This window comes from Montipora capricornis, chromosome 12, assembly GCF_036669925.1.
Source record: "Montipora capricornis isolate CH-2021 chromosome 12, ASM3666992v2, whole genome shotgun sequence".
In the NCBI taxonomy this organism is placed as follows: Eukaryota; Metazoa; Cnidaria; class Anthozoa; order Scleractinia; family Acroporidae; genus Montipora; species Montipora capricornis.
Genome location: NC_090894.1, coordinates 18,083,103 through 18,110,602, shown reverse-complemented (window position 1 = coordinate 18,110,602; position 27,500 = coordinate 18,083,103). Strand labels below are relative to the sequence as shown.

The window sequence follows — 27,500 nt, the reverse complement described above, 5'->3', positions numbered from 1 at the left end:
CACTCTAAAGGTACTTGGCTCTATCATATATTATCTTAGGGTCCCCTCCCTCCAATATGAGGAATTGTAGGTCGTCCTTCGATCCGAAGATGACGTAACCGGTAGGCAAAATTTATCGATGTTTCCGGAGATGGCTCTGTACTCTCAGGTGGGATGAACAGATTCTTGAACAGTGAGAGCACTTGAAGTCAGTTATCTGGAGTTCTGCTTTTAACGCTTTGTGTCGTTTTTCTCTTGCAATGACGAGAAATAATGGAATATGAGGAATACTGTAAACCTGTTTGAATTACAGCTATTTAAAGCACCTTATACGAAAGCTACCAATTTTAATTCGCGCCGTGAACGCAGTTTATTACCTCTGAAGTTGCGCTAAAGGGAATTTTTGAGCACCCAGAGTTCAAACGGAAGAAATGTAATTTATTCATAAGGCTTGGCTACTAATATTTGTAATGATAGCAATGCTACAGATCAACTTGGGACAAGAGGAATTTAATATACAAAACTGACGGGAAAACAACGGTGCCCGAAGATGTATAATGTTGAGCCCAATTGCATCATGGTCACTTTACACAGGACATGACTATGGAAAAACTATAATAGCATTAGGGTCATGGTTTTTTATGGCATTAATTTCACCTCTGATAACTAATTGGACCAGGCTTTGGAAGTCATCTTCCTCTTTCTGGTCGTCAAAGATAACATTTGTTCGCCGAGTCAGAGCAGCAAGTCTCTGGTCAAGTTTTTTCAGCCTTTCTTTCGTACACTGTATAATACCGTTAGAATTTAAACAATAAGGCTCTGCTCCTGATTGGCACATATTTGTGAATATTGTTTCATCGCAGTACAATTTGAAGTTATTTTCATTTTCGCTTTTTCGAAACATTTCCATGAACCGTTTTTCGATAAATCTTGCCATTTCTAGTGCATCAGCACTTTCTTCCGCTTGGGTTTTGGCATCAGCGTATGACTCGTTCAGGACAGACACTATCATGTTAATAAGGAATATAGTTACTGTTACGTTGTACAGCAAAGCAAACGACGGACCAAGGAATGGATTCTCTCTTCGGAGATCATCTAATGGAACTGCTTTGCCCAACATAAATTCAAACTGAGAGATCACCGCATGCAGATAGCCAGAGTATTCAAGGACTGAGTGACCGCAAAATTGTTTTCCTGATATAACAAAGGCATTGAAAATTATGAGGAAGAAAATTAAGTATGACAGTTGATAGCTTATCGACTGCCGAAAAGTGGAGAATAAGAAAATCACATAGGGATTAAAACGGATAAGATTCAAAAGCTTCACGGTCACCATGAAAATGGCTACAGCGATCGCGGCATTTTCCCAGTTTGCCCAGTCTAAAGCCTGATAAAAATGCACGATTTTAAAAGGATTAGCTTGGACAGATCGCACACTTTTCAAAACACTCTTCGCTCTCATAATGTAGAACGCTACTGAACATACTGAGAAAACGACCATTAACAAGTCAACCATATTCCACATTGACTTGAAAAATCTAAGACGCTTTTTAGACAGGAGGACCAGCATGATGACCAAGTAATACAAAACCATAGCCATAAAAAGGAACTGAAAAATGAGATAAACAATAAAATTCCCCGATTCCGTGCTTTGCAATTCGAGTGTATCAACTCTTCTTGTTGTGTAAGCAATGCCTGTAGCCAGCACTTCATAAAAGTATGTGGCAATGCTGAGAAGATTTGCATTGGCATTGAAAACGGCAAACTCTAAAATCAAAGCACGTGTATATCTGTCAATCCATCCATTGCCCAACGTGTCGTTTAGGACTTTCTGAGCTGTTTCGTCATCATATCCCATGACAGCTACATAGCCGCCACCTTCATAGTGATTATAACTTCCTTTAATCGGGTCGTTGTCAAGCTTTTCACCACTCTGGTAACGCCAAGGTTTTGGACATAGCTGCAGAGCGTCTGGCCAGGAAGTGTTTAACGGAAGTGGCTTCCAGCCTGGTAGACTCATTGCTGTAGTATCCCCACCTCCGTCTTCACTATCATTGTAGCAGTCTGGGATTTGGCTGGCAAGAACCACACAGGAACCTTTCAAGTAAATAAGTAAAAAAACCGTAACACTGTTGTAACAACATAGATAGATAGATAGATAGATAGATAGATAGATAGATAGATAGATAGATAGATAGATAGATAGATAGATAGATAGATAGTTTATTGACTGAATAAATGGCAGCCCGTGAAGGCTGAATTACATATTCATAAAACTAGAATAGATAAAATTTCAAAACTAAGTATAAGTTCTATTGATTATAAATCCAATTAAAATATCAATGTTAAAGTCAATGTTCATTGTTTCTTTTAAGACTGGAGGTTATAATAAATGTATTCTTTCTTCATTGCACCGGAACGGTATATTGCAATGACGTCCTTCGCCTCAAACACTAAAACACCATTACATCAGTAAGTGAGGGGACTGGTATAATTCACCAGATAGCAACTTAACACAGATGCATACACATGATAGACAAATGGGAAGTTATTCCTTTTTTTAAGTTGGCTGAATCCACATTCAATCTCCTCTTTTAACCCTACCCCATTTTCGAGCAGAGGATAGGAAGTGAACTCTATGAAATGGGAGGTTAGGGTTAGGGTTTTTTAGAATAAAGATACTAGAATTACAAAAGAAGTGAAAATATTTCAAAAGAAGAGAAACAATAGACATGCAATACAAATATCTAAAATACTTAGGCTAGTAATTTATGGTACCCATTTAATTAATTAAGAAGTAAGAAAATTTGAATATTCAAATTCATCGAGTGTCGGTTTCAGCTTAAGGTAGGGTGCTAAAGAGTTCCAAAGCTTAACAGTCCTGAAGTGGAAAGGTCTTTGTCCGGTGGCATTCCTACACAGTTGGATCTCCAGTATGCGCATCTGTGAATTCCTTGTTCTTCCCGTGGAAATACTTGCTCTGTGAATGTACCTAGAGCAGAGGGAGTCCGGCGCGCAACCGGTCATGCATTTATAGGCCATTATTACATATCGAAAGTATAACTGCTGTCTAACTGGTAACCATCGTAGATCTTTAAGAATGGGAGTTATGTGGGCATACCTTTTTTGCGCCACTAATAATACGGCTAGCAAAGTGTTGTACAGCTTGAATCTTATTCAGGTTAGTCTCGGTGGTATTGCACCAGACATTGGAACAATAGTATACTTTGCTGAAGACCAAAGCGTTCATAATGGCAACAAGTGTATTTCGATCAAATACATACTTTAATCGGTTTATCTGACATAAGCGCGCCATACAACCTGACACTGTGGAAGCAACGTGATCATTATATGTTAAGTTCGTGTCGAGGGGAACTCCGAGATCTTTTGAAGATGCAGCAGGGCTAATTTCTTTTCCCAGCAGAGTTAGGCGAAAATCCTCTACTTTCGAGATTATGGCTCTACTGCCAAAGATGACAAGTTTAGTTTGATCAGGATTAATAATTGCTAATTCTACACAAGTCTTCATTTAATTTAAAAATAGCGTCAGATCGGTTTTTCAAGTTAAAGTACAAGTAACATCGACATAGGATTGAACGCAGCTATGTTCTGGGATACTTGGAAGATCATTGACATGTATGCTAAAACGTAGTGGGCCTAAAATACTGCCCTGGGGCACTCCACAGGTCACAAGTAGTCGATCAGAGGTGGCGTTACCAATTTTAACAACTTGATAGCGTGAGCGTGGCTGAAGATAACTAAGGAAACAGGGAGTGATAGTCCAACATCCTGGGCCCGGTTGTTCGAAAGCCGATTAACTGAATCCAGGATTAGCGTAAACTTTTGTTTCACGTTTTCAACTTTTTAATGAAAGTTTCTTTTGCAAATTTTTGTTTCTCAAGATTGACTTATGTTAATGTAAATTTTTGCCGAATATCAGCGTTGAACAGCACTTGCGAGTAGAGAAATAAACTCCTCGGTTAATTTTTAATCTGGGATTAGCACTAATCGGCTTTTGAACAACCGGGCCCAGAAGCTTATCAGTGAGAATACAGTGGACGATACTGTCGAAAGCTTTGTCAGTATACATGGTAAATTGTTTTATCTCATTACCGAAAACTTAAATCAGAGTTTGAAGACTGGATTTTAGAATTACTTCTAGAGAAGAACGTGAAGTGCATAAATGTATCGCAAATTGATTAGAACTCACTTCTTTTCATTCTAAGTTGCCTCATCCATGGCATCCCTATCATTATGGACATCTTATTCTCGACATAAATGTCGTTTTTCTCCGTATGACCGTTATACCAAGGTTGACTGTAGAATTTTTGGATAAACTCCTGATTCAACCACTTGGACAGTTGATATCTGTTGGATAGCTAAGTCAAATAGTATACTATTAATTGCAGTATTAATTAAGTACATTAGTCGTGCGTGAGGCAATTCTTTTCTTGCTTGATTGAATAATAATGCTTAAGAAGGGTTAGGGTTATTTAACCACGTGTCACCTAGGAACTACAAAATTCATTTAAACGTGAACGTGAAATCAAATCAGACATTGGTTTTTTGAGGAGAGGGGAAAACCGGAGTACCCGGAGAAAAAAACTAGAGAACCAACAAACTCAAGTCGCCGAGTCTGGGAATCGAACCCAGGCCACATTGGTGGGAGGCGAGTGCTCTCATGCACCACTGCGCCATCCCTGGCCTGCTTCCCTGATTGATTGATACATTACACAAACTAAGAAAGAAACACAGATCAAGCGATCTGAGAATCTTTGGTGGCGCGTTGCCTTTCTTTTGCAGAAGGTACAAACGTAAAAAGCTGTAAAGTTGCAGTTAAAATTAAATTGTGGCGCAATATATGCATATATAAGTAAATTTGGACAACGAATAACTTTACAGCAATGTTCAATAGGCATTCTTACCTTATCAAAGTTAGCAAATGGATCCAACAGTGTCGTTGTCATTACATAGCGATAACTGTTCTTATTGCCATAGCAAACAATTGCTAATAATAACAAAAATAACAGGTGGATAAATATTTCTTTGGACAGGTTGACAAGCCTCACTTCCTTTTTAGTTCTTTCCCGTATTGCTTCCAACCTTAAGAGCTTAAACTTCTCTTTAGGATTGTCAATTAGAAAATCAATGTCATCCTGGCAGACGCCATCTTCTTCAAAATCCGCTTCTTGTAAATTGACAGAAGCCTGGCTCCTCGTAAAGACCAATGAGACAACAACGACAGCAACCATGACCTTTGCTGGCTGTAAAACGAAAATGTCTTGGCCATTTGATATCAAAATAGAGGAAAGCCATTGCTCAGCAATTTCTTTCCCCCACATGAGGCTGTAAAACATCGTAAAAGTTGCCGAAGTGAACGCTGTTGCTAGGCAGAGAAACCACGCAAAGTAAATACAAAAATGAGGCAGCATGCATCTAATGTCCATCATTTGATCAATCAAGTGTTGTGTTTGATCGATTCTCGCGTGACTCTCTCCTTTTTTGCTTTTTGGTTTTGATGACTTAAATAAGAAGACGATGAGCATATTCACAGGAGCAATTATTAGTCCGCTTCGTATCCCTACAACGATCTGCCTCAGAGAGAACTTGAATGGTCCCACTAGTATAGCACCTTCCGATTCTCCGTTGATGTTATAAAACATAGCATTCACAATCATGGCGCTTAATAGAACCGACAAGCAACAGGAAGCTCTTTGCACTCGAGTAAAAGTACTACTACCTGCTTTACTGAACACGGACATCCATAAATGACTATCGGCAATCTTCCGTCCAAAACGAGATCGAACTTCGCTTGTAAACCTATTGATAACTTTGTTGTCTACAGTTGCCTCTATAAGACCATCTTCTTTTTCAACCGCAAGCCAACGATTAACTGGAAAGATCCATTCGTCTTCAGTCTGTCTGTCTCTAATTCTTACTGTTTCAACGAACCACGACGGATTCTCTCCTGCGTTGTCGTGTTCTAAAGTTATTTCTTTTAAAGGTCCCAACGACCCGCCAGTGGCTAGAATAAATCCATTAATACTTCCTCGTGCAAAGATGTCAGTCGAGTTTCCTAAATTGTTTCCAAGTGAAACTTGCTTATGTTCACTTACTGTGCCTTTTATGTTGATGGCTACATTAGCTGTTGTTCCCGAGTTCTTCCAAATACCAGTACCGATGACCATGTCGTAGAAGTAAGTTCCTTCTTCAGAGATGGTTACAAACCTTGGAAGACACATCTACAGTACAAGGAGAAGTATACGAAAAAGATTAGCGTTGCAAGTAGTTGTATCCAAGAAAGAGTTTAAAGGTCGCAGCTGCTTTCAATGGTGTTCTAGCAACCAATGCATATCTAACCTTGCTTTCATCCCTTTTATCCGCTCTCCTTGCAAAGATTATTGCCACAAAATATAAAAGTAAGGCAGAGCAAATAGTCACCAATATTGAAATATTGCCATTTTCTGCAATATTTCCAAACTCAGCAAAAACTTTGTCAAAGTCGATAGGATTTGGTGTCTGGATGAAACTTCCTCCAAAGGACGTCAAGTGGTTGCAGAGACAGATCAAGTGGGTTGAGTTCGACTTCAGGTCAACCTGGAATCAAGCCATTGAAAGTGCGGTAAAAATAAAATTTAAAAATAAATTGCTATCATTTTCTTCGGAAGCTAAATGACCAATGGCTTCGTTAGATATGTCAAAACGATATAGCATTCCGCATCTTCATTGGTTGAATTATACCCGTATTATAATTATATTCTAATCAACAGCAGGAAAAACTGAGACCGTTGATTGAATCGAACTTCAGAGTCCGCATCAGCTGAAAGGAAAAATAGGTTACTTGTCCGGGTTATGACTTCGTAACACCTTTTTAATGACATGCATGTAATTTCGCTTTTATTAAGAACATACACTTGCTACCTATTGAATAAACACTAAGAGTTTGTTCCCCTTGGCCATTTTATGAGTGAACCGTGAGCATTCAGAACCTCAAGAAACATCGTTACCTTAAGTTTAGGCTTATAGAATCCGAAACAAAATATTTACACGAAGTAAATCAGCGAGGAATCAATTCGTACGCTGTTACCTTGCAACCACTCGACGTCCACCTTTCTTTATCTTTAGACCAGTAGAAACAACCTGATTGGATCATTGACATTGTATAGTTGACATCCGTCAGAGGGTTATACTGTGGTACAACTGTATTTGTGATTCCTTTTGGAGGTGGTTCCTTAAAGTCAACACAAGCTCGTTTTTGTCTACCATGACCAAAACACGATCTTCTATGTCGAGCAACTTTCGAAGAATTTTTAATTCCGATTATACCAACGAAAAGTAGACTTGGCGTTTTTGGCACCACTGAGACAAAACTCTTCTGAAAGAAACAAAATGTTTGGTTGCCATCATGATTCACTCTACATGTGTACTCGAATGATATGGTAAAGTTTTTATCAAAGTCCTCGACGGTTGGTCTTGATCCAAACTTTACAAATAACTTCAACTCAACATCTGCCTCTTGCACTCCAAGTTTAATAATGACAGGAACATCAGCTAGTTGAGCGAAGTAAGAATGAACAACCATTTTGTTCGGTTTGAGAAATCGATGATCGGGAACTTTAGTAGTGTTTGCAATGTCACTTTGTTGGGTAAAAATTGGAATGACCATGATAATGTCGTTATCAAGTTCTGAAATATTGATACTTGAGTTGCCATCTTGTAACTCGAGGCTGGTAACACCTGATTGGATGGCTCTGCTACTGCTGTCCCAGGTATAAGGATTGAAACTCACAGAAGTCATCTGCAAAGATAATTAGATAATGAAATTTTTTGTAAATTCCAAACTTTTAGTTTACAGCAGTACTCTCGTCAACGGGATCACTATCTGCTCCACTGTCTATCCACCCTTGAGACTTGAAACCATTCCTCATCTTCGCAGAAATTCATAGAATCGAATACTACGAATCGTCATGACACCATTCATGTTAATTAGCGCCAATGTCACTTGTTGTTGGATCGTACAATTTGGTGAAGCATTAAAGGCCACCTGCATTAAGTTTAATGGCCTGACTCCCAAGACTTTCCTATAGCTCACTGGTAGAACTAGCATCCGAACTACTAATCAGAAGGTCGTAGATTCGATACAAACAACAGGGAATTTTCCGAGAATCTCTCATTTCATAAACTGGGGTTAACAGTTGACATCTCCTTCACAACAACATCAGAATGCACTACTTCGACACTTTCAGTCTTAGTAGTATGGCGGGACGATCGTAACCAGAACGTAGTTTAAGGACCTGTCGCTCCCACGAGTCGCCAATGAGCTAGTGGTAAAGCATCCGAAATAGAAATCAGAAGGTCGCAGGTTCCTGAACTCCTGCAAAGGAGCGCTCGGATTTCTTCCGATTATTCCCGAGGCACCATCGAAAAAAATCCCATGCAGGTCTGTTATACGCCGATTACAACATTATGAGATGAGGAGCAAACTCATAGGCGCAAAACTTAGTCGATAAGAGGTCCCAGTCTCAGCCTATTTGAATAACATACCTTTTACAATCTTTAAAAGTGCTTACCTTTGCGCTAACGTCGCCAGCGGCCATATTTCCGATGTTTCGCGGTAATTTAAATTTGAAAGTACCCTCTTCCATACTGAGTCCTTCAACTTTGTCGGATGACACCTTTTTAAGGGCCAGAGTAAGGTCATTGGTTTTTATTACCATTCGTTCCGACTGCACCAAACGGGCGAGAAAGGCATTGCTTATGTTGTTCAGATTTTGAGCTGCTCTTTCGACGTTTTCCTGTGCGGTGTTATAAAACATGCCAAGAGGGATCAGTGTTGCGCTATCGACTCAAAGATAAAAGTAGTAATGATTTTTTTCATCATATCTATGCCATGAAAGATTTAAAACTTGTTAACCGCTATTTAGAGCAAATACTGCCCGCATTAACCGTGAACAACAGTTATGCCGGTTCTAGTGTTTCAAAAAGCACTCAAGGTTTCGTGTTCATTGAACAAACTGAAAAATAAAGTTTTTAAAGGAGATACTGTTACAAAACAATTTTAATTTTTACGGTAACCAATTTTGGTCGTGTTTCCCTCTTATTGAGCTTGGGGAAAATTCTGATACACCTTATAGGCACACATTTTCAAGACAATTTCGGAAGTATTGTGACTTATTTTGGTCCGTTTAACTGCCCTTAATGCATTCTACATTTTCCAGTAGAGTTTCGTATTAAGCTATTTTAAAAGTTGTTTTTGTACCTTTGACGACAGGGGCTCACTGGGTGCTGACCTACTGCCTCGACTTTGAAAAGATGAATACTTTAGAACATTCTTCAGAACTCCTGCAACGTTAATTGCAGCCTCCTCCACTTCAGGCGTCAATGGCTCCTCGGGGTCGCTTAGGGTATCAACAAGCTCTTTTGTTGCAGTGTCAGACATTTTCAATGCCCGATTCTTTGACAAAACAAAGAACAAACGTTTGAAGGAAAACAAAGCTACAAGTTCTGACCAGATCGACAAGTATATTGGACAAGAAACGAATGATAATACGACTGGAAGGAAACTAGATACACTTGTAAATGCATCGTGATGAACATGAAAACTAGATAGGTAGGTATTGCCGAAAGATCGAATTACCGGTCAATCCAGTTCTTTCAGTGCGAGATTTCATAGAAACAGAAAAATTTTGTTTACAAGAATTTATGACCTGTTGATACAACCTACGTCCATGCAGAACTAAAAATTATGTGAACAGGGGTTTCGCTTTGTGCGCTCCAAAGATTTTTAACACGAATGAATAGATGCATGGTTGTGGGGTTAGGCATAGAATGTTTTACCACAGCATCTGCTCCTCCACTTCCCTCCTCACTTGCTCCTTCTCCTCCCCCTGCCTCATTAATAACCACCATAATTGTGCGAGACATTTCTGCACTCTCTGGCCTTATTGCTGTGAACCTTTCGATAATTGTGGCTGCGATCTGTGTAGGATAAATCAGATGAAGTCAATACAGAGATGTGGATGTATAAAAGTGCTGCTTTCCTGGCAGAAATGAAGGTCGTGGAGTCTTAAGTTGATTCGCTACCTTCAGAATTTTTTCATGGTCCAAGTGGTAAACAAACTTACCACTGTTTTGACAAGCATGCTCAATCCCTTGCCGCAATCTGATTTGGCATTTGCAGTCTTAAGGACCGACATGGAAAGCTGCGCAGCCTGGCTGACTTCACCTATGTTGAGGAGTTCGTCTAGCTTATTTCCTTCACCCGCTACTAAACTTTTTAACTGATTTCCCACTTTGTCGGTTGAAGTAAGGCACGGATCAAGTTTGGAAGATCCCTTGACCTGCAATAAAGAGGCTTGAATTGACGTACGTGCGTTTTCAGGTTCCTTGGGGCATCTCGCTTGACTTGAATTGACTGTGTCCAATTACACCCTATCAAGTCTCATAGGCCTAACGCAACTTTTTGCTACCATCAACCCCACTTTTAACTCGAGAAATATTACCACCCAGGGCCATGAGTCTGTCTGCAAGAAGACAAACAAAGTACCAGTCCTTGTGAACAAGTGAGAATAACGTAGGATCCCCAAACATATTCCGACTCGCAAGCAGGATTTAAAATGAGAATAAAGCAATTTTCATGGCATAATTTCAACACTAAAAAAACAAAAATCGTTCATGAAATATATTAGGAAAACAACCACTTCGAGAAAAAATTCGCATCCGAAATTGCTTAGAAAGAAAAAAACCTCTTTAATTTCCGCTGTTTTTTTTTGTTTAATGTTGTAAATCATTTAAAATATTGAAAGAATTAAGGTAACGTGAAATGACTGCTTACCTTTACTGACAACGTCTTTATAACAGCCACACCCACGGAATTCTTGATGATGATGTTAATTTGCTGCTGGTACCCGTCTGTTGCTAGACCAGCTGGCAAAACGGTTGGAACAGAGGTCGAAGACGTGCCATACGATATTGGATCCTTGCCAGCTCGAAATTTATAATAGAGAGGCATTTTTTTATCTTTCCATCCAATGCAACTAAATGCAAACTCCGTCTCAAGGGCTATTCCTACGTAAGAAGAAGAACTGCAATTACCGCCGTTTGGCGCCCCGGCGGTCTCAAACTCGAAAACGGCAAATCCTTCTGAACCAGAGGGAGACCTTGCAACTAACTTCAAAGTAAATTTAAAACCTGGTGGCAATGAATTCTCTTTTATAATTATGTTATTAGCATTAGATGGAGTTGAGGTCATATTTGGGGTAATCGTAATTATGTGCCATGCGTTTTCAGTTTCGTTCCATTTCTTTAAGTGCCACTCGTAAACTGAGCCACTGCAAGGTGAATTTGGACATTCTGACGTTACTCTCAGCTTGTTCGAAGAAGAAGCCACCGTGCTACAATCGATAAAACACCTTTGGGAGGAAACAGAAAAACGATTAAAAGAAGAGATATTTCAAACCCATATTTCAGTGAGTTTGCTTTGATGATAACGGCAAGGAAGTTTTCGACTCTGTTTCAGGGTTTTGTTCCACCATTACCTTTGAATTACGTGTGGTATCTCTCCTGCTGCTACCTCAAATGATATTTTGGCGGAAGCTGACCTCGTATCTTTCGTTACGTCCAGCAGAAGAACGTACAATTTTCCAACTGTTAATTGAGAGGTAGCGATTTGCATGACAGTGGCGTTGACGTTGTCAATGGCGAAAGCACCAAAACAGTCAAAACTAATGGATAAATTATCTTCTGGGATAGTACAAGACCAAGTAAAATTGACCCCAGTATGGGCTCCAGGACCAATGTCGCCATCATAACTCAATAATCCATTCACTGTCACGGACTCCACTGATCCCCATCGGACAATGCTTCCACCGTCTATAATAGCTCTCAGCGGACCCGGAATACTCTCAATAAAACCGTAATCAAACGCCTGAAGATTAGTTGGAGCAGATGGATCGCCTATTGTAAATGTAACTATAAGTTTGACCTGATGAATACCAGCAGGTACAGATCTCTTGCGTATGATCCATTCAGTTGTCCCTTGACTCACTATAACACCTTCTGGTGACTCAGATGCTGCCAGTTCTGCTTCACTCACCAGACGCCATTGAAGCGCACTTTCTAAAATTAAAGCACCTGACGGTAGACCATCTATTGAGGCTGCCAAAACTCCTTTAAAGGATCTCTTGACTGGAGTGGCATTATATTTATCTTTAGAAATGCTTGTGATAGTCACTGAGAAATTTCCTGCGAGCCGTAAAGAAAACAGAATCATAAAATTCTACCCAGAAAGCCATAGAGAGTTTTGTGAGAAAAAATAATTCAGCGTGCATGAGTAATAGTGCGTCCTCATTCTAGCAGAGACAATAAACATTTTATTTACTAAACGTTACTGCTGGGGATATAAACTTTTGTACATTCTCAGGCGATCCCATCGGTACCTCTTTCCCAATCATAATTAACCATGTTTCAGTGTTGCAATCTTAATGGCCCAAATGTAATTAACAACTTACGGCTACAATTTTTTATGAAACCTGGTTCTGTGAAAGTTTGTCTATTTTTCTTAAACAACGTTTGCGTGTACGTTTTATAAATGAAACAGAAAAATCGGCTATCGTTTTTCAAAGATAAAGCCGGCTCGTGAATTTGAATAATTCGACATATTTTCCGAAGCATTTTCAAAACATCTTGGCATTTCCTGACATCCATAATACAGAGGCAGAATTAAACTTATTTTGCAGCGATGAAGGAAAATTGCATAAAGAGTTCTACTTTGATTTGACTCCACCCTAAACGTATGTTTGAAAATAAATGAACACACAGAATACATTTACACTGACCCATAGGATCACAAACATAACCATCTCCAACGTAACCTGTCCTACACTTGCATTTGAAGGAACCTGCAGTGTTATGACAATGAGCCACCCCGTGACAGTTATGTGATGCTGTCGCACACTCATCGATATCTGAAAATAACGTTAAAATGCTTTGAAAATGACCATACAACTATTTAAAACAAAGAAAACGTCACAAGCTGTTCAGGCTGTTACACTGCCTTGATCCAAGTGATTCTAACAACTTACTTGAAACACGTGATTTTATAATTAATATATATATATACTAACACAAATGAAGAAAAACAAGACGTTTTTCCTGTTCACCTATATTTCGGCCGAGTTCACCGGCCTTCATCAGCGTGAATGACCGTTACACCTATATCGCACCACAAATTACAAATTTTAAAAACGCAACTGAAAAGCGCGCGCAATACAACTTTATGCCGATTTATAAGGCTTGTGCTAACTGTTAGAAGAAAATATACATAGATCAGCGTTGACGTTTCCTGTTAGACCTAGTCTGATTGAAGAAAAAATCACCGCCCTAAGTCTCGTCTCAGAGCGCACACTAGACTTTCTGATAGAGACAAGAGCAATGATGATCTTATCTATAGACATTTCCATGCTCCTGGACACCATGGTCTCGAAGACGTAAGCATTAAGCTCATTGATAAAGTGCCCCATGAATCTAAACTACTGGATAAGGAAGGTCAATGGGCATACCGCTTAAAAAGTATTAAGCCCCAAGGACTTAATAATAGTGATAGCGGCAAACACTACCCTTTTATGAAGCCCGGAAACGTTCCCACCTACGTGCACGCCAAGAGCAAACATCCACCACGTATATTGAAGAGAATACCGTAAAGCGTAAACCAGAGGCTATCAGACATTTAGTCCCATGAATCTGTATTCAACAACGCAGTACAACCATACCAAGCGGCCCTGGACAAGAGCAGGTACCAATATACATTGAAATTCCAATCAAGAGCGAGCAGAGGAAGGGTTAGCAGGACAAGGAAAAGAAACATCACCTGGTTCAACCCGCCTTACGATGCACAGGTCAAGACCAACTTAGGAACGCAGTTCGTAGAAATTGTAGACGAATGTTTCCCCAAGGGCTACGCTCTTAGACCAATTTAACTATCATATAGTTGCATGCCCAATGTCAACAATAAGCGCGTGCTGCAAACGCTAGAATCTGAAGTAGCCAGTGTAGAAAAATCATGTAATTGAAGAAAAAAAGACCAATGTCTTCTAGACAACCAATGCCTAACAAAGGGTATAATACCCCATGCAACAGTCACCTCAAGCGAGGGAAATGAGGATTAATTAGAGCTAACTGACACCGATTTAAAGGCTAGATTTGCCAACTATAAGCAGTCCTTTAAGAATGTGGTGCACAGCAATCAGACAGAGCTAAGTAAATATGTGAGGCGGCTGAAAAATGCTAAAGTAAACTACATCACGTGGAAGATTTTGGGATGGGCGCCCGAGTATTCTAACAACACCAAAAGATGCAACTAATGTACACTCAAGAAATACTATATAATTTGCCACCCGGAGCTCTCCACGTTCAGCAAACGATCAGAACTAGCAAGCGGCTTTCGGCATGCAAACAAATTCCTTCTAAAGAAATTGTAATTAAAATTTGTAATATACAATTCACAATTACGCGCATGAGCACCAGTACAAACCACCTTCGCCTCACCTGGCAGTTACGAACGCAATTTAAGCAATTGCGTAGAGAAGCCTAAAAACATTTAGGACTTCAACGGGGATTGAACCCGTGAGCTCGCGATGCCGGTGCGACGCTCTAACCAACGGAGCTATGAAGCCACTGACGTTGGGAGCTGGTCATTTGTGGGTTCAAATGTTTCCGTGATGAATGAATCAATGAACGTAAAGATATATGAAATGAATCATATATTGAAGTGCGGATATGAAATCAAGTGAGCTATGATCCTCGCAGTTACGAAAACGCAATTTTAGCAATATATGATTCACTTCATATATCATTTCGTTCCTTGATTCATTCATTCGACATTAGAACCCGCAAATGACCAGCTCCTAACGTCATTGGTTTCACAGCTCAGTTGGTTAGAGCGTCGCACCGGCATCGCGAGGTCACGGGTTCAAACCTTGTTGAACCCCTGAATAAACAATCTGATAAGAGAGAATCAAGTTCGAGAAGGCTACAGTGAAGCCTCTAAACAATGGAACCAAGGGTTGGTGGAACACAGTCAACAAGATAACTGGCAGAAAATCGAATAACCAAATTATCTCATCCATCATCGAACCAGAAACTATTAATTCCTATTTCAAAGAGATCGACACCTGTCCGCAGTATACTGCACGTGAAGAACTTCCAATACCTAATGGAACTAGATTCCCTACTTTTGCTGCGGGCCCTTATCAACTCTCCCATTGGTTGTGGAAAGACCATGCTCACCAGCTTGCACCGATTATCACTAAGATATTTAATTACTCTATCATGCACCAGTCTGTTCCTACACTTTGGAAGAATGCAAACGTCAGACCAATTCTAAAAGAGTCGCCAGTTACTGAATGCACACAGCTCAGACCAATTCCTCTAATCAACATCATAATGAGAATTCTTGAAAGGCTGGTATTCAACCAAGAAATGTCAACAGAATTTAAGTCGACCATTAACAATGACCAATTTGGATTTAAGGAGGGGTGCAACACTACTCTAGCTCTCTTAAAATGTCAACATTTTCGGTTGTCTGCACTAGATCGTGACTCTGACTATGTGCGCGTGATGTGCTTTGATTTTAGTAAGGCATTCGACACAGTATCCCACAAGATTATCTGTGACAAGCTGAAGTCCACCAACATAAACCCATATATCAACAACTGGATCACAAGTTTTTTGGACAATCGAAAACAAAGAGTAGTTATCGACGATGTGGTCACTGCGTTCGTTGTCATTAATAGGAGGGTGCCTCAAGGCACCGTATTAGGACCCATTCTCTTTTCTCTCATGGTGAATGATAATGCACTGAGCTGTTTCTCCAATGAAAAATCTCCTAGTGAAATATGCTGAAAACATTACGATATGTGTTCCTGTTAGGCAAAGGACAGATACTGCCGCCGCTGAGGTTGAGAACATGAAGAAGTGGGCAGATATAAACGAGATGTCTCTCAGTTTTACCAAAACATGGGAAATGTGCATGCACGGCAAAACTACTAAGTTATCCCCTGCAGAAGTACCAGGAATAAAAGGAAATCATGGTTAAGACTATTAGGAGTCACATTTCAGGAAGATGCTACGAACTGGGACATCCATATTGACAATTTGCTATCCAAAGCCAGCAGTCCAATGTACATTCTTAAGGTATGCAAATCCTATCGGTATCCTAAAGACCAACTCAAAAATTTGTTTAACTCGCTCGCAATGTCCGTATCATTCTACGGGTTTGAAGTTTGGGGTGCAGCTTACCAGCGAAAATATCTAGAAAGAATTACAAGCTTGGCTTCACCTGAAAGAAACAACTATACTTGACTTAATTAGAGATAGCGACTCTAAGCTCTCTAAGAACGTAATCAGTGATGATCATATATTTCATGATATGCTACCTCCAAAGGGGAGACGTGTACTCCGTGAGCGAAAGCATGACTTTATGTTACCTAGAGTTAAAACTGAACGCTTCAAGCATTGTTTCCTTCATAGATACCTCTTCAATAGACCATTTTCGAATTCTCACGGCTGGATTGGATCTAGCATGAAATGGAGGCTAACTAATTTGTGTGTGAAAAGATTTGAAAAACTAAATATTTTAAGCAAGAGCCGATACAACGTAGATTTGATTTTAGTGGTGTACTATATTTCGGCTGGCCAAACCAGCCTTCTTGAGGTACAATGAGAGTTCACATTGAATTGCTTCTATGTACATATATATATAGTAAGTGGATGTTGACGTAATACTGGAAAACATGCGATAAAACATGGCAGTTAGACCACTAAAATCAAATCTACGTTGTATCGGTTCTTGCTTAAAACGAAAACGTCACTCCAAAATATAACTTGGCGGTATCGCAAGTATTTCGCGATTATTCCGTCTTGTTCGCATTGTACCAATACGGGCGAACAATCCTGAAACTGGATGGGCAAGAACGATTTTGAAGTAAAAATAGTAAATGAGTGGTTCATTGTTACATGCTCACGTTGTCGTCAAATCTAAAATTTTGTGATTTCACGTTTTTGTTTTGTGGAGTGCGGCAAAAAATGCTCGAAAATTCGTTCTGCACATGCAGCACGATTGTTCTTCCTTTTTTAACTAATGTTATTATTGCTTTATGGCGTTGTCGTTGCCGTAGCCGTCGTCTGTGCTTAAACTCCTATTGTAAGACCTTGAAGCATGAAATCAGAATAAATTATGTCAGAGTTTTAACTTCAGAGGAGAAACGCCGGGATAAGGGAGCACCAACACATAACAGGGATGGAGGCCTAAACCTTCCTCCTGTTTACAGCACATGAAAATGGTCAAGTGGTTTCAGATTACGTGACCGATAGTGTAATCAAGCACTTATTGCTCTAAGTCGACAATTGTTCGTTTGTTTTTGCGTTTGTTTCTTTGTTTTATCCAGAGATCCACATTGCACGGTAATGCACGACTGACGAACAGAGGAACAATGACTACTAATGCTTGTTTGCCTTGGCCAGATTGTTCAGCCCTGTCATTTTAAAATGCTCTCCGTTGTCATATCAACACGTCGAACCGCGTGAGCAGACAATCTCCTGGATGCTTGCTAGAAGTTTACCGAAAAAAGACAAACCATTTACCTGAACAAGACGAGCCATTTCCTGAATATCCTTGTTGACAAGTACAAATGAAGGATCCAGCTGTGTTTGTACAATTGGCCTGTGAATCGCAGTTGTGTGAATTCGTCACACATTCATTTACGTCTGTCAGAAAATGAAAACAAGGTCCAGATGACTGCGGTGCGACATTTGTGGTCAAAAGTGCTTACAATGATTCAAATTGAAACAAAATTTGCATTCATAATTACAAGCTACAATCGAATTTTTCTGTGAATAATAGGTTTTCTTCGTCTTACACGCAGAAGAAAGAGACCAATTGATATTAGTCCAAGCAATCTTGCTGAGGAGAAATCAATTAACCCTTTCCGCGACCTACTGAACCAAGATTAGAGTAGTAAGAGTAATAGACACGTCAACAGTTTCTCTAATCACTGCCTACGCTTTCTCGGGTCTATTATATTTGTAACAACTGTTAGTATAGAGGCTCAAAAAGTATGCACACAGATCAGATCAACAATAAAAAATTTTAAAAAATTTACAGTTGACACGTGAACAAACCTTTGCAGGGACGTCCGAAATATCCTTGTGGGCAACTACAAACGTCAGATCCGTTGTTGGTTTTACATGCATCGTTGAAATCTGTAAGTGGTGTAAGAGTTATCTTACCCTGGGTGCCAAAGGTTCTATTTTTCTTTCGCGAGGAGCGAGCGGTTAAAACGGAGGGGCGAAAAGTAAGAACCTCTGGTCACGGCGGTTAAGAATCTCACTTCCATGATTTGTGATTATGAACACGGTCGCTGATTGGTTTTCATAGTCAGTGCCAGTCCTTTCCTAGTAAAAGCAATCTAACACTCAATTTCACTGGTTGAACGGCGATAGTGCAACCCAGTGGCCACAAAACCGGTTTTGAGCGCAAGGACTGCTACGAAAACAAAACTGGCGGTGGAAGGCTGTGAATCCGAGCGAGCATTTAGAGGTTTGCATAGTACAATACACAGTAAATTCTGGATTTTCGGACATTTTAGAATTGAAACCTGTTCAGGAATTTCATCAAGAGTGAGGATGTGTTTGTGGTCCTGCCAACTTGATGCGGCAAATCTTTGCTATTTCAATTTGTGCCGAAAGTTTGTTCGTATTTGCATGATCGTGGATTCTCCAAAAGCTGCCACCGTAGTCGTTATTTGTCCCTTGAATGCCTTGATTGATTCGCATATCCTAGAGCTGAAACAAAATCCGAAAACCGTGAAAACTAGAAATATCGTGTTTCGAGTAAAAAGCTAGTCACGCATGAGAAAACTAAACCGCAAACACCAACGGTAATAGGCCATTTCCGAGTTAATGTCTGCCTCCTCTTCAAAGCGCGTCTAAGTGCGAAGTTTTTTGTGATGGTAATTAGTTCTACTTTACGTATGAATGAAACCTAATTTTCACAACAAAAACTTCGCACTTAGACTCGCCTCGAAGAGGAGGCAGACATGAACTCGGAAATGGCCTATTAGTTTGTGGTTTCATGTCGCTTTTGATTGGTTGCTGCACGATGGGAAATGTCAAAACCAAAACGCTCTAGATCTATTCCCAAAGGACTTGAATTGGGTACAACATTGACATCACTATTGAAAACCGGTTTGGCAACATATCTTATTTCGAAATTGCATGGAGGTGAGATTCTTAACCGCCGTGACCAGAGGTTCTTATTTTTCGCCTCTCCGTTTTAACCGCTCGCTCCTTGCGAAAGAAAAATAAACCTCTGGCACCCAGGGTAGAGTTATCTAGATACGTTATCTCAACATTTACATGAGAAGGAAAGGCCGCCTATGAACGCCAGCGGTGATACTACTATTTTATATTTGTTCTCCATAACGTTATCATATTTAAGTGGTAAACTATAACTAAAGGTATATACATTCCCAAAGGAATAGTAAAGAAAATGTTACATTTAATTTCTCCCGAATTTCAATTATCCAATAGATATGGGGTGTGAAATCTAGCTAAGAAAGTTTGTTTCATTTTAAGCAACGTGGAAAAACGAATAAAGTGAAAAGGACGTAAAAAGGAGGTGAGAGAACAAGCCGACGATATTGATTAAGAGGAAAGGAGAAAAGGAAGAGAAGAAAGCGAGGCGACATACAGTTTATAAACACAGGCCTTACCGTGAACAGCACAATAACGTTCGTGACAAAGATTCGGAGTCTGTAAGCGATAAACGAAAAAACCACTGCAGTTTCGAATACGAACGTTGAAAACATTTGTACAGCAATCTGTATTACTGTGAAGACAGGCATCTCTGAAGGCTAACTGGTACAGTTCACTGGGGTGGTCACCATTAATCCATATTGGGTGTTCAGTGTTGCAACTGCCTTTTGGAATACAGTGGGAGGGGATCATCAAACCAGCTGCGCCTGTTAACCGATACCACTGATTGTTTGTTATCATAGAAACATCACAAACCAAGCTGCCTCCATTGTCATAACTCCAGTGCCTGTCAATCTCATTAAGTTCCGTATGTCCTTGTGGTAAGCATTCATATGGCGGAACAACTGCAAGAAAACATACAAATCTTGAAGAAACTAAGTTCAAAAAATAATTAACGTATATTAAATGAATACTACATTACTACTCCAGTACACAGTTCCCTCGGGTAATGCATTGCCAAAAGAATTCTCAGGTGCGGGATTTCTCAAGATTGTCTCATGCTTTGCTGGAGAAACTTCTACCGCAATATTGCAAAAGCACGCTCCAAAATGATTGAAAATCACAATACTTACCATTGTACGTGGTGCAGTACCTCAAATAACAACTCCACGTTCTTTTCAACTCGTAAACATAATAACCAGAGCAGTTAAGAACCTTAATAGTTCTTCTAAAAAAACAGCAGTCACTGAAATAATGAAAACATGCTCTCCTTTCAACTATTCCGTCGGCAACCGTTGGATGGCCCCCTTGTAACCAACCTACGGCATTGGCGTTGCAGTGTTTCGTAGGAGGACAGGTTTCCGGCAACGATGTGCCACCGTTCTCAATGAAGCGATACCAATTGGTTTGAAGAGTCAAGTCGCATTTCAGTTTCGTTTTAGGAGAACTCTCAAGCCTCGTAGGATCACTTATTGTAGCGTAACTACTGCATTGCGAGGGAATATCTGTCGGTGGAATTGAAAATAGAAAAAAAAATAATTAAGATGCTGTTCACGCCCCTGTTTAATGTCGAGATGAAATAAAATAAATGTTAGAACCTCCGTTTATTTGTTCTCCATATAGAGCCACCGTCCAGATAGCAGTTACCATAAACGAAAACATGATTTTCTGAAAAATAAACAAAATAAAAGGCTGATCTGAAGTTCTTTTTAGCTTCACACACACGCAATCAACATACCTCTAGCCGGATGTGCTACGTACTGAATCTTATGAAGTGTGCAGTGTAATCAGAAACGCGATATTCTGTTGAGTATACAATAATTGCAAGTATTCTGTTCGTATTTTATTCATGTGAATCATCAGACGATAAAATATTAAACCTTTTTTGTACCTTGAATTCTTCTTTACTTTGTTGAACCGACTCAAGACAAACAAACATTTTGGATATAATCGATAGTGGCTTTGCTCATCGGACTTTCAAGCTTTATTTAGATTCCCTTATCAGTACCTTAATGACCAAGGAACAGACAACATTTGACCTGCCAACTCCAAGAATTGAGGTTTACTGTAGATACAACGCTTACAACTGAAATGGATAAATTTTAAGGGAGAGGCTCATGGTACACAAATCACAGGTTTAAATGTTGCAAAGTACACTGAAATAAAAACTTACAGTGTTACTTAAACTGCTTGTCTTTCGGTCACAGCCAGTCTAGTTATTAAAGCCATGCAAAAAAACCATTGGCCCGTGAGTTTTGTTTTTGCCATAGGCCACATTGCGTTAAACGTGGCTGTTTTCCAAGTCAATACATATCACAAAAATGCTAGATATTTGAATTTGGCTTTAACATGATCCAAGATTACACTAGAGAAATGCAGTCGATTTACCTAAAATTAAGGAGAAAATTAAGGAGGATTTGACACCTGACAGAAATTGAAACTGAACAAAAGACACCGTGAGCTACGCAAAAGCATCTTTTAAATGGATTCACAATGACTCACCTGAAAAAGCGAAGTCGAGTTTGTTTCCTTTTGATTGTATTTTTCTAGGCCAAGGAAATAGTCATCAAAGCTCAAATTTTGTTATAGCACGGGGCCATTCCAGTTCTACAGTTCCCGTTGCTTTCTTTGGATCAATTCTCTCCCATAATAATTTGGTTACACGCACCATATAATGAAATGAAATCATCAAGATAAATTTATTAATATTTCATCACATTTCCTTGGAAACGTTTACGTTAGAATTAAGAGATCAGCCATAAGATGACACATCAGAACTAGCCGGTATATCTTTCAATTAAAACACCTACAGTTGTATATATTTAGGTTATTATGTTGCATCATTTAACTTTTTCCCGTTCTTTCACGCTTGTCTTTAGTTCAAGAAGTTAAGGACCGAAGAATTCATGCAAAAAGGAGTCAGGCTTACCAAAGCAACTTAATTATAAATAAAGACAATTATTTTTAAACTGAGTCATCTCGATGGAAATAGCTAGACAACGGTTTCCCATTGTTACGTCAACTTTGGTTCGGGAGTTAACTTTATTAGACCCATGCATAAATTTCTCAAGGTTTGCTTGTCTGCCAAAAAAATTAACCTCTACTCTCTTTAAATTTGTGCTTATGGGGTGGAGTGTTGGTGGGCCAACGTGAGAGCAAAGGCCTAAAATGATTCGAGCTTTTCTATTATTTATTTATTTTCCTCTCTCTCTGAATAAAGGTATTTCATAATTGAGGTGATTCAATGTGTCATTTGGGAAACCAACTGTGACTTTGTTGGGATATTTTGGTATTCGAAGTCTCGAGAGTCTTTTTTATTGTCGTTTTAAACCATTATGTTGATGGTTTGTTTGGAGTCCAGTTCTGCTAGAGTCACTTGCCGCGGTTATGTGCGAATGGAAATTCGTCTTTGTCCTCATAATTCCCAAAAATAATGGTCATGGATACGATTTATAGACTTTTTGGATACAGGTTAGTGCCAGACAGCAGGGAGTTCAGGCCATTCGGATTGAAGGTAAACAATTTGAGTTGGCCTGTCTAGTGACAATTAGTCCAAGTGAAGATGGCTTTAAATTATCTTGAAAAATGTCAATCGGAAAACTGTTCTCGTGCACTGCTAATTCTCTCATTCTTTTTTTGTGCTTAATAACGTAGGCTTGACTAAATATAGCGAAATCTAACTTTAAATTCAGTAGATGTGGAGCCAACATACTCTAAATTAAATTACATTGGTTTCAAGTAGCCGAACAAATGACATTTTTTGGGAAGCAGTTGAAGTTTTGCTTAATAGTATACCGTAGCCCGGAGTGTCTGCAGCAAGATGTGCGGTCATTTCTAATGTTGAGTGTGGTCATTTCAGGATTGCATATTATGAAATAGTTTTCCTATAAACACAAACCACATTCTTTCTAATGTTGGAATATGATCTCGGTTTCTTCACTTTTCGCTGGAAAGCTAATATTCTGTCTCTTAATGTCCATATGTATTTGCTTAGTTCTGTCACCTTTATGTTTCTTTCATTCATGCACGTGCAACTTGAACGTGGTGTTAACGATGTCTGTCTTACTTGTGGATGGTGTCGTCACCTCCGATAAGTAAGTGGCCTTCCAGCTTCATGATTATGACGATCATACAACAACCGAACAAAATCCACCAACTTTTCCGCTATATTGATTTTGGGTTCACGTCTTGTTGTTTTTCTGGCTCCACTGCTATGATGCTAGGGTACCAGGCCTCCGATTCCGAGACTGTTTATGATTTTTTTTTTTTTTTTTTTTGGGGGGGGGGGGGGGGTTTATCCGATCGACCGACCCAATATGAGGAAACACATTCGACACTAAACGAAAAAAAAAAAAGGGGGTGGCCTAATATATGCTGGTGAAAAAAGGTTTTGACAAAAGGCTCCTGGTTTCCTCATTAGAAGAGTGAGAAGATTGTCTTTAAGAGGAAAAATTAAAACGAAAGTCTAAAACAGGAATCTTAAATTAGTTGATATACTTTTACTTTAACCTCCCTTTTATATGTAGGTAGTTATCTGCAGACCGAATGAGGTTTAAATAGCGAATCCACATTTTACACGGTGTCCCTAACAGAAAAAGACTGGAGAAAAGACTTGAGAGACCAAAGGTACATTCCCGTGATCAGTTACCTTTGCTTAGACGAAACGAACAACAGGACTACCTTATCATAATATTATTCTTCTTTACCTCGTCATGGGGAATAATGTCTTGATTTCTTCTTTGACATTTTAACTGAGTTTATGAATAATACGGTTAAACTGAGTATATTTCGTGATGTTCCGAAAGTCAATACCATGAATACAATACGGACTGTTTACCCTCCCTTTTCAGTCCACATAGTTAATAGAGTCGACTGGTTTGGAAGCTCGGCAAACATCAAAGGAGAAAACAAAGATACCAAGATTTAGGTTGGAAAGTCCACGACCGTGCACAATCTTTTGTTTTGCGCTCATACACTATGCATGAATTATGTAACCAACACGTTTCTATTGGCTTGTTCCTCAGTACGGAGTTAACAACTAGTGTGTTTTGTGCACGGTCAAGGCCAAAAAAGAGAACAAAAACCTACAACAAAGAAATTTGTCGGGTTTCATAACCATTCCCCTCTATTAACTATGCTTTTAATGAAAAGGCAGTACCCTGTGGATCACGGATTTAACTAAAACAACGTTCCAAAAGAACCTTTGTGTGGCCATTCCGAACAGAATACGAGACAAGTATTTCCTAAATTTCTGGCGAGTGAACTTCACTATCATTTGTGAGTAAGGTATTTTCAAGTATCCCTTTCGATGGGAAAGAACACAAGGTTTAAATAGTTGAAGCTTTTAATTTACGGAATACTTTTGTTTAAGTAAGATAAAGCGCGCCGCAGGCGTGCTATGGCCACCAGAGAAGTAATTTAATATGCTTTCTCTCAAATCCTGAAACGAGAACTTTCCAGACGACAAATAACTTTCTCCGTTTTACAAGGCTCCCATATATTGTTTCACTACGTCAAGGTTTCTAAGGAATTATGGTTAAATATATAAAAGCAACCTACATAAAAGCAACCTACAGGTGCATGAGGCATTTTATAATTACTGCGGATTTCCTGGATCTGTACAAAAACGGTGTTGAAGTTCAATTGCAGATCATATTTTCTCGAGATTTTAGTATTCCGTTCACCAACACCAATAAAATCTACCCGCAACAGTATTTTATCGTTCCCGTATAAAGAAACGGTGCGCTAAGTCTTGGCCTACAAAGCAAAAACTAAAGAACCTATTCCATTGTTTCATTATTTATATCACATCAAATAAGGTGAGTTAGATACAACCCGTTTTGCTGGTCATCCCACTTCTAATTATTTTGTGTGTTCTTACTTCTGTTTTTCGTATTTTAACATTCTTTGATGGTATTGATGAACTAGACATCGCTGCGTTTCCTATATGCTTCGTGCATATAGGGTCTCTTCGGTCTCCTTTTTCTTTCCAGTGTCAAATAGAAGAGTTTTTATGAAAGCCGCCATATCGACTGCCTCCTCAACCTTTTCCTCATCCTCTTTAACTTCGTGCAAACTTATATCCAAAATTGAGATTAAAATATTTACTAAGAGAACAGCAAGGGTTAGCATAAAGCTGGTTGTGAACAACGGACCTAAGATTTGGCTTACGTTTTTTACCTCTTCGACATGATCAGTATTACCTAGCGCCAACTCAAATTCAGAAACAATCGAGCAAAGGAGTGATGAGATTGAATAGACCGCGCTATCAAATGCTACGTAAGCAAAATGAGCATGCGCGGTAAGTATGATACCAAATACAGCTCAAAAAGAGAAAAGGTCACGTTTCGCAGTTACTATTAATGCCGACATTTGAACTTGAGGGTTAAGGTGAATGAAACGGAGAACTTTAAAGGGGTACTATGATCAAAAAATCATTTCCTTTTTTTCTTCAGATTTTGAAAGCGTGTTTGCTTAACACCTAACTGGCAAAATTTTGAGCTTTGAGTTTTATCCAAAGGCTGTTTATTTTGAGTGTAAGTTTTGGATTTCATGGTCCGCCATTACTCACGTAATGGCTGACTGGACCTCAGAGAGTTGGATCTAGAGAAAATGACGTCATTTACTCACTAGCTTAAAATTTCAGCGTGTAAACGCAATTATTATATATGCAAAACACGGGTTTAAAAGTCTGAAAGCCCGAAACTCCCGTGCTGCATATTAATTCAGCCGCGTACACACGCATTGCATTCTTAAACTAGTGAGCCTTTCACGTCATTTTCTCCTCAACCCAGCTCTATCAAGATTTTAAAGTTAATAATGGCAGACCAATAAATAAGAAAATTCCAGTTAAAATAAACAGGTGTCTGTTTAAAATCAGAACTTAAAACTTGGGTCACTTAGTGTTCAGTTAACATAGTTTTGAAATCCAAAGAAAAGAAAGAATTGTTTTTTTGGTCGTAGTACCACTTTAAAAGTGGCTATGAACAATGCTGCCGACAAGGCAATGTTTTCCATTTCAGTCCATAGAATTGCAAACCAAAAACTCACTGTTATGAAGGGATTTTTGTGCAGTTCGTTGATGCAATCGTGCAAAAATTTGGACTTGATCACGTAAAAAACAATGGCTAGAGCTGAACTTAGGATTTGTCCAATATCGATCCGGTTCCAGACAGTTTTGAAGAACTTACAGCCCTGAGAATATAACCTTATCAAAATGAGTGTTATATGTTCTTATATTCACCGCTGAAAATTATACTAAAAACCAATACTGACAGCAGAAAAAGAACTTGGCAAGGAAAGACCATGATCAACAACCAGTGTTTCCAAATCACTACCGGAACTACGGTCTTGCTTTCTTGCATTTTAGAAACAGAATGATTCATCCAACCATAGTTAAACCCAATAGGTATGATCTCCGACAAACAATCGTTTTCAGATAGGTCCAGTTCACCTTTAAACGCCTACAATTATCGGCCTCTCTCTAACTCATCATACTTTTTCTATGGTAATAGTCATTCACCTGAGGTTCTGCACATGATTATTGTCAAATTCCCAGCCGCGGAAACGAGATCGTCATAATTTGAAAATCGCCAAACCTCGTCCTCGCTGTCCATGAGGATTGAAACTAAAGTGATAGCGACGGTAGATTGGGATTCGGATCAATGATAATGCCAAGAACACTGGGAGATGTTCCGACACAGCTGTCACTGTATGTATTGAACAGAATGTTGCGGATTTTATCGGCTCAAAGTTGTACGCACTGAGACGAAGGAACAAGAGTATTGTACTAGCAAAGAGATCAGTCTTTTCAGCTAGTCTTCAGGCACAGATTGAACTAATTTCTTACAATAATAATAATCATCATCATCGTTGTCATCAACAACAGCATGGTGTACTGGCCCCAGTTGTTCAAACGATGGATAGCGCTATCCGCCGTATAAATCACTATCCACTGGAGAGCTCAATTGGTTTTGCTAGTGTTTATCCCCTGGATAGTGTGATTTATCCGGTGGATAGCACTATCCATCATTTGAATAACTGGGGCCTGGAAGACATTGTTGACATCAGGAGGAATGGAAAGAAGAGAAAGTCAGGAACTGGAAGGAAAAAGCTCTACACGGAGAGTCTTTTCAACAAACATCAGATGTGGCTGGAGAGGAATCCCGGAGATGGCTTGGGATGGTTTTTTTTCCCATAAGGAAACAGAAAGATTGATCCTGGTTGCTTAAGAACAAGCTTTAAGAATAAATTCGATCCAGCACAGCATA

At 39.3% G+C, this 27,500-nt stretch overlaps 1 protein-coding gene across 1 annotated transcript in view; it reads right to left on the bottom strand.

The window, feature by feature from the left end:
* LOC138025487 (polycystin family receptor for egg jelly-like) overlaps window positions 1–23,062 on the bottom strand; it is a 23,455-nt gene extending 393 nt beyond the window's left edge. The window contains exons 1-17 of the mRNA XM_068872688.1: window positions 23,026–23,062; window positions 20,550–20,735; window positions 19,749–20,135; window positions 18,157–18,339; window positions 17,620–17,742; window positions 12,816–12,944; window positions 11,517–12,222; window positions 10,814–11,390; window positions 10,104–10,319; window positions 9,817–9,957; window positions 9,239–9,433; window positions 8,550–8,774; window positions 7,067–7,777; window positions 6,340–6,576; window positions 4,905–6,221; window positions 4,190–4,358; window positions 1–2,076 (exon numbers count right to left, since the gene is read on the bottom strand). The exon at window positions 1–2,076 is cut by the window's left edge and continues 393 nt beyond it. Coding sequence (XP_068728789.1) covers window positions 581–2,076; window positions 4,190–4,358; window positions 4,905–6,221; window positions 6,340–6,576; window positions 7,067–7,777; window positions 8,550–8,774; window positions 9,239–9,433; window positions 9,817–9,957; window positions 10,104–10,319; window positions 10,814–11,390; window positions 11,517–12,222; window positions 12,816–12,944; window positions 17,620–17,742; window positions 18,157–18,339; window positions 19,749–20,135; window positions 20,550–20,735; window positions 23,026–23,062 — 7,035 coding nt within the window. The 3' untranslated portion in view covers window positions 1–580. The remainder of the gene's footprint in view (window positions 2,077–4,189; window positions 4,359–4,904; window positions 6,222–6,339; window positions 6,577–7,066; window positions 7,778–8,549; window positions 8,775–9,238; window positions 9,434–9,816; window positions 9,958–10,103; window positions 10,320–10,813; window positions 11,391–11,516; window positions 12,223–12,815; window positions 12,945–17,619; window positions 17,743–18,156; window positions 18,340–19,748; window positions 20,136–20,549; window positions 20,736–23,025) is intronic.
* Window positions 23,063–27,500: the final 4,438 nt, after the last annotated feature.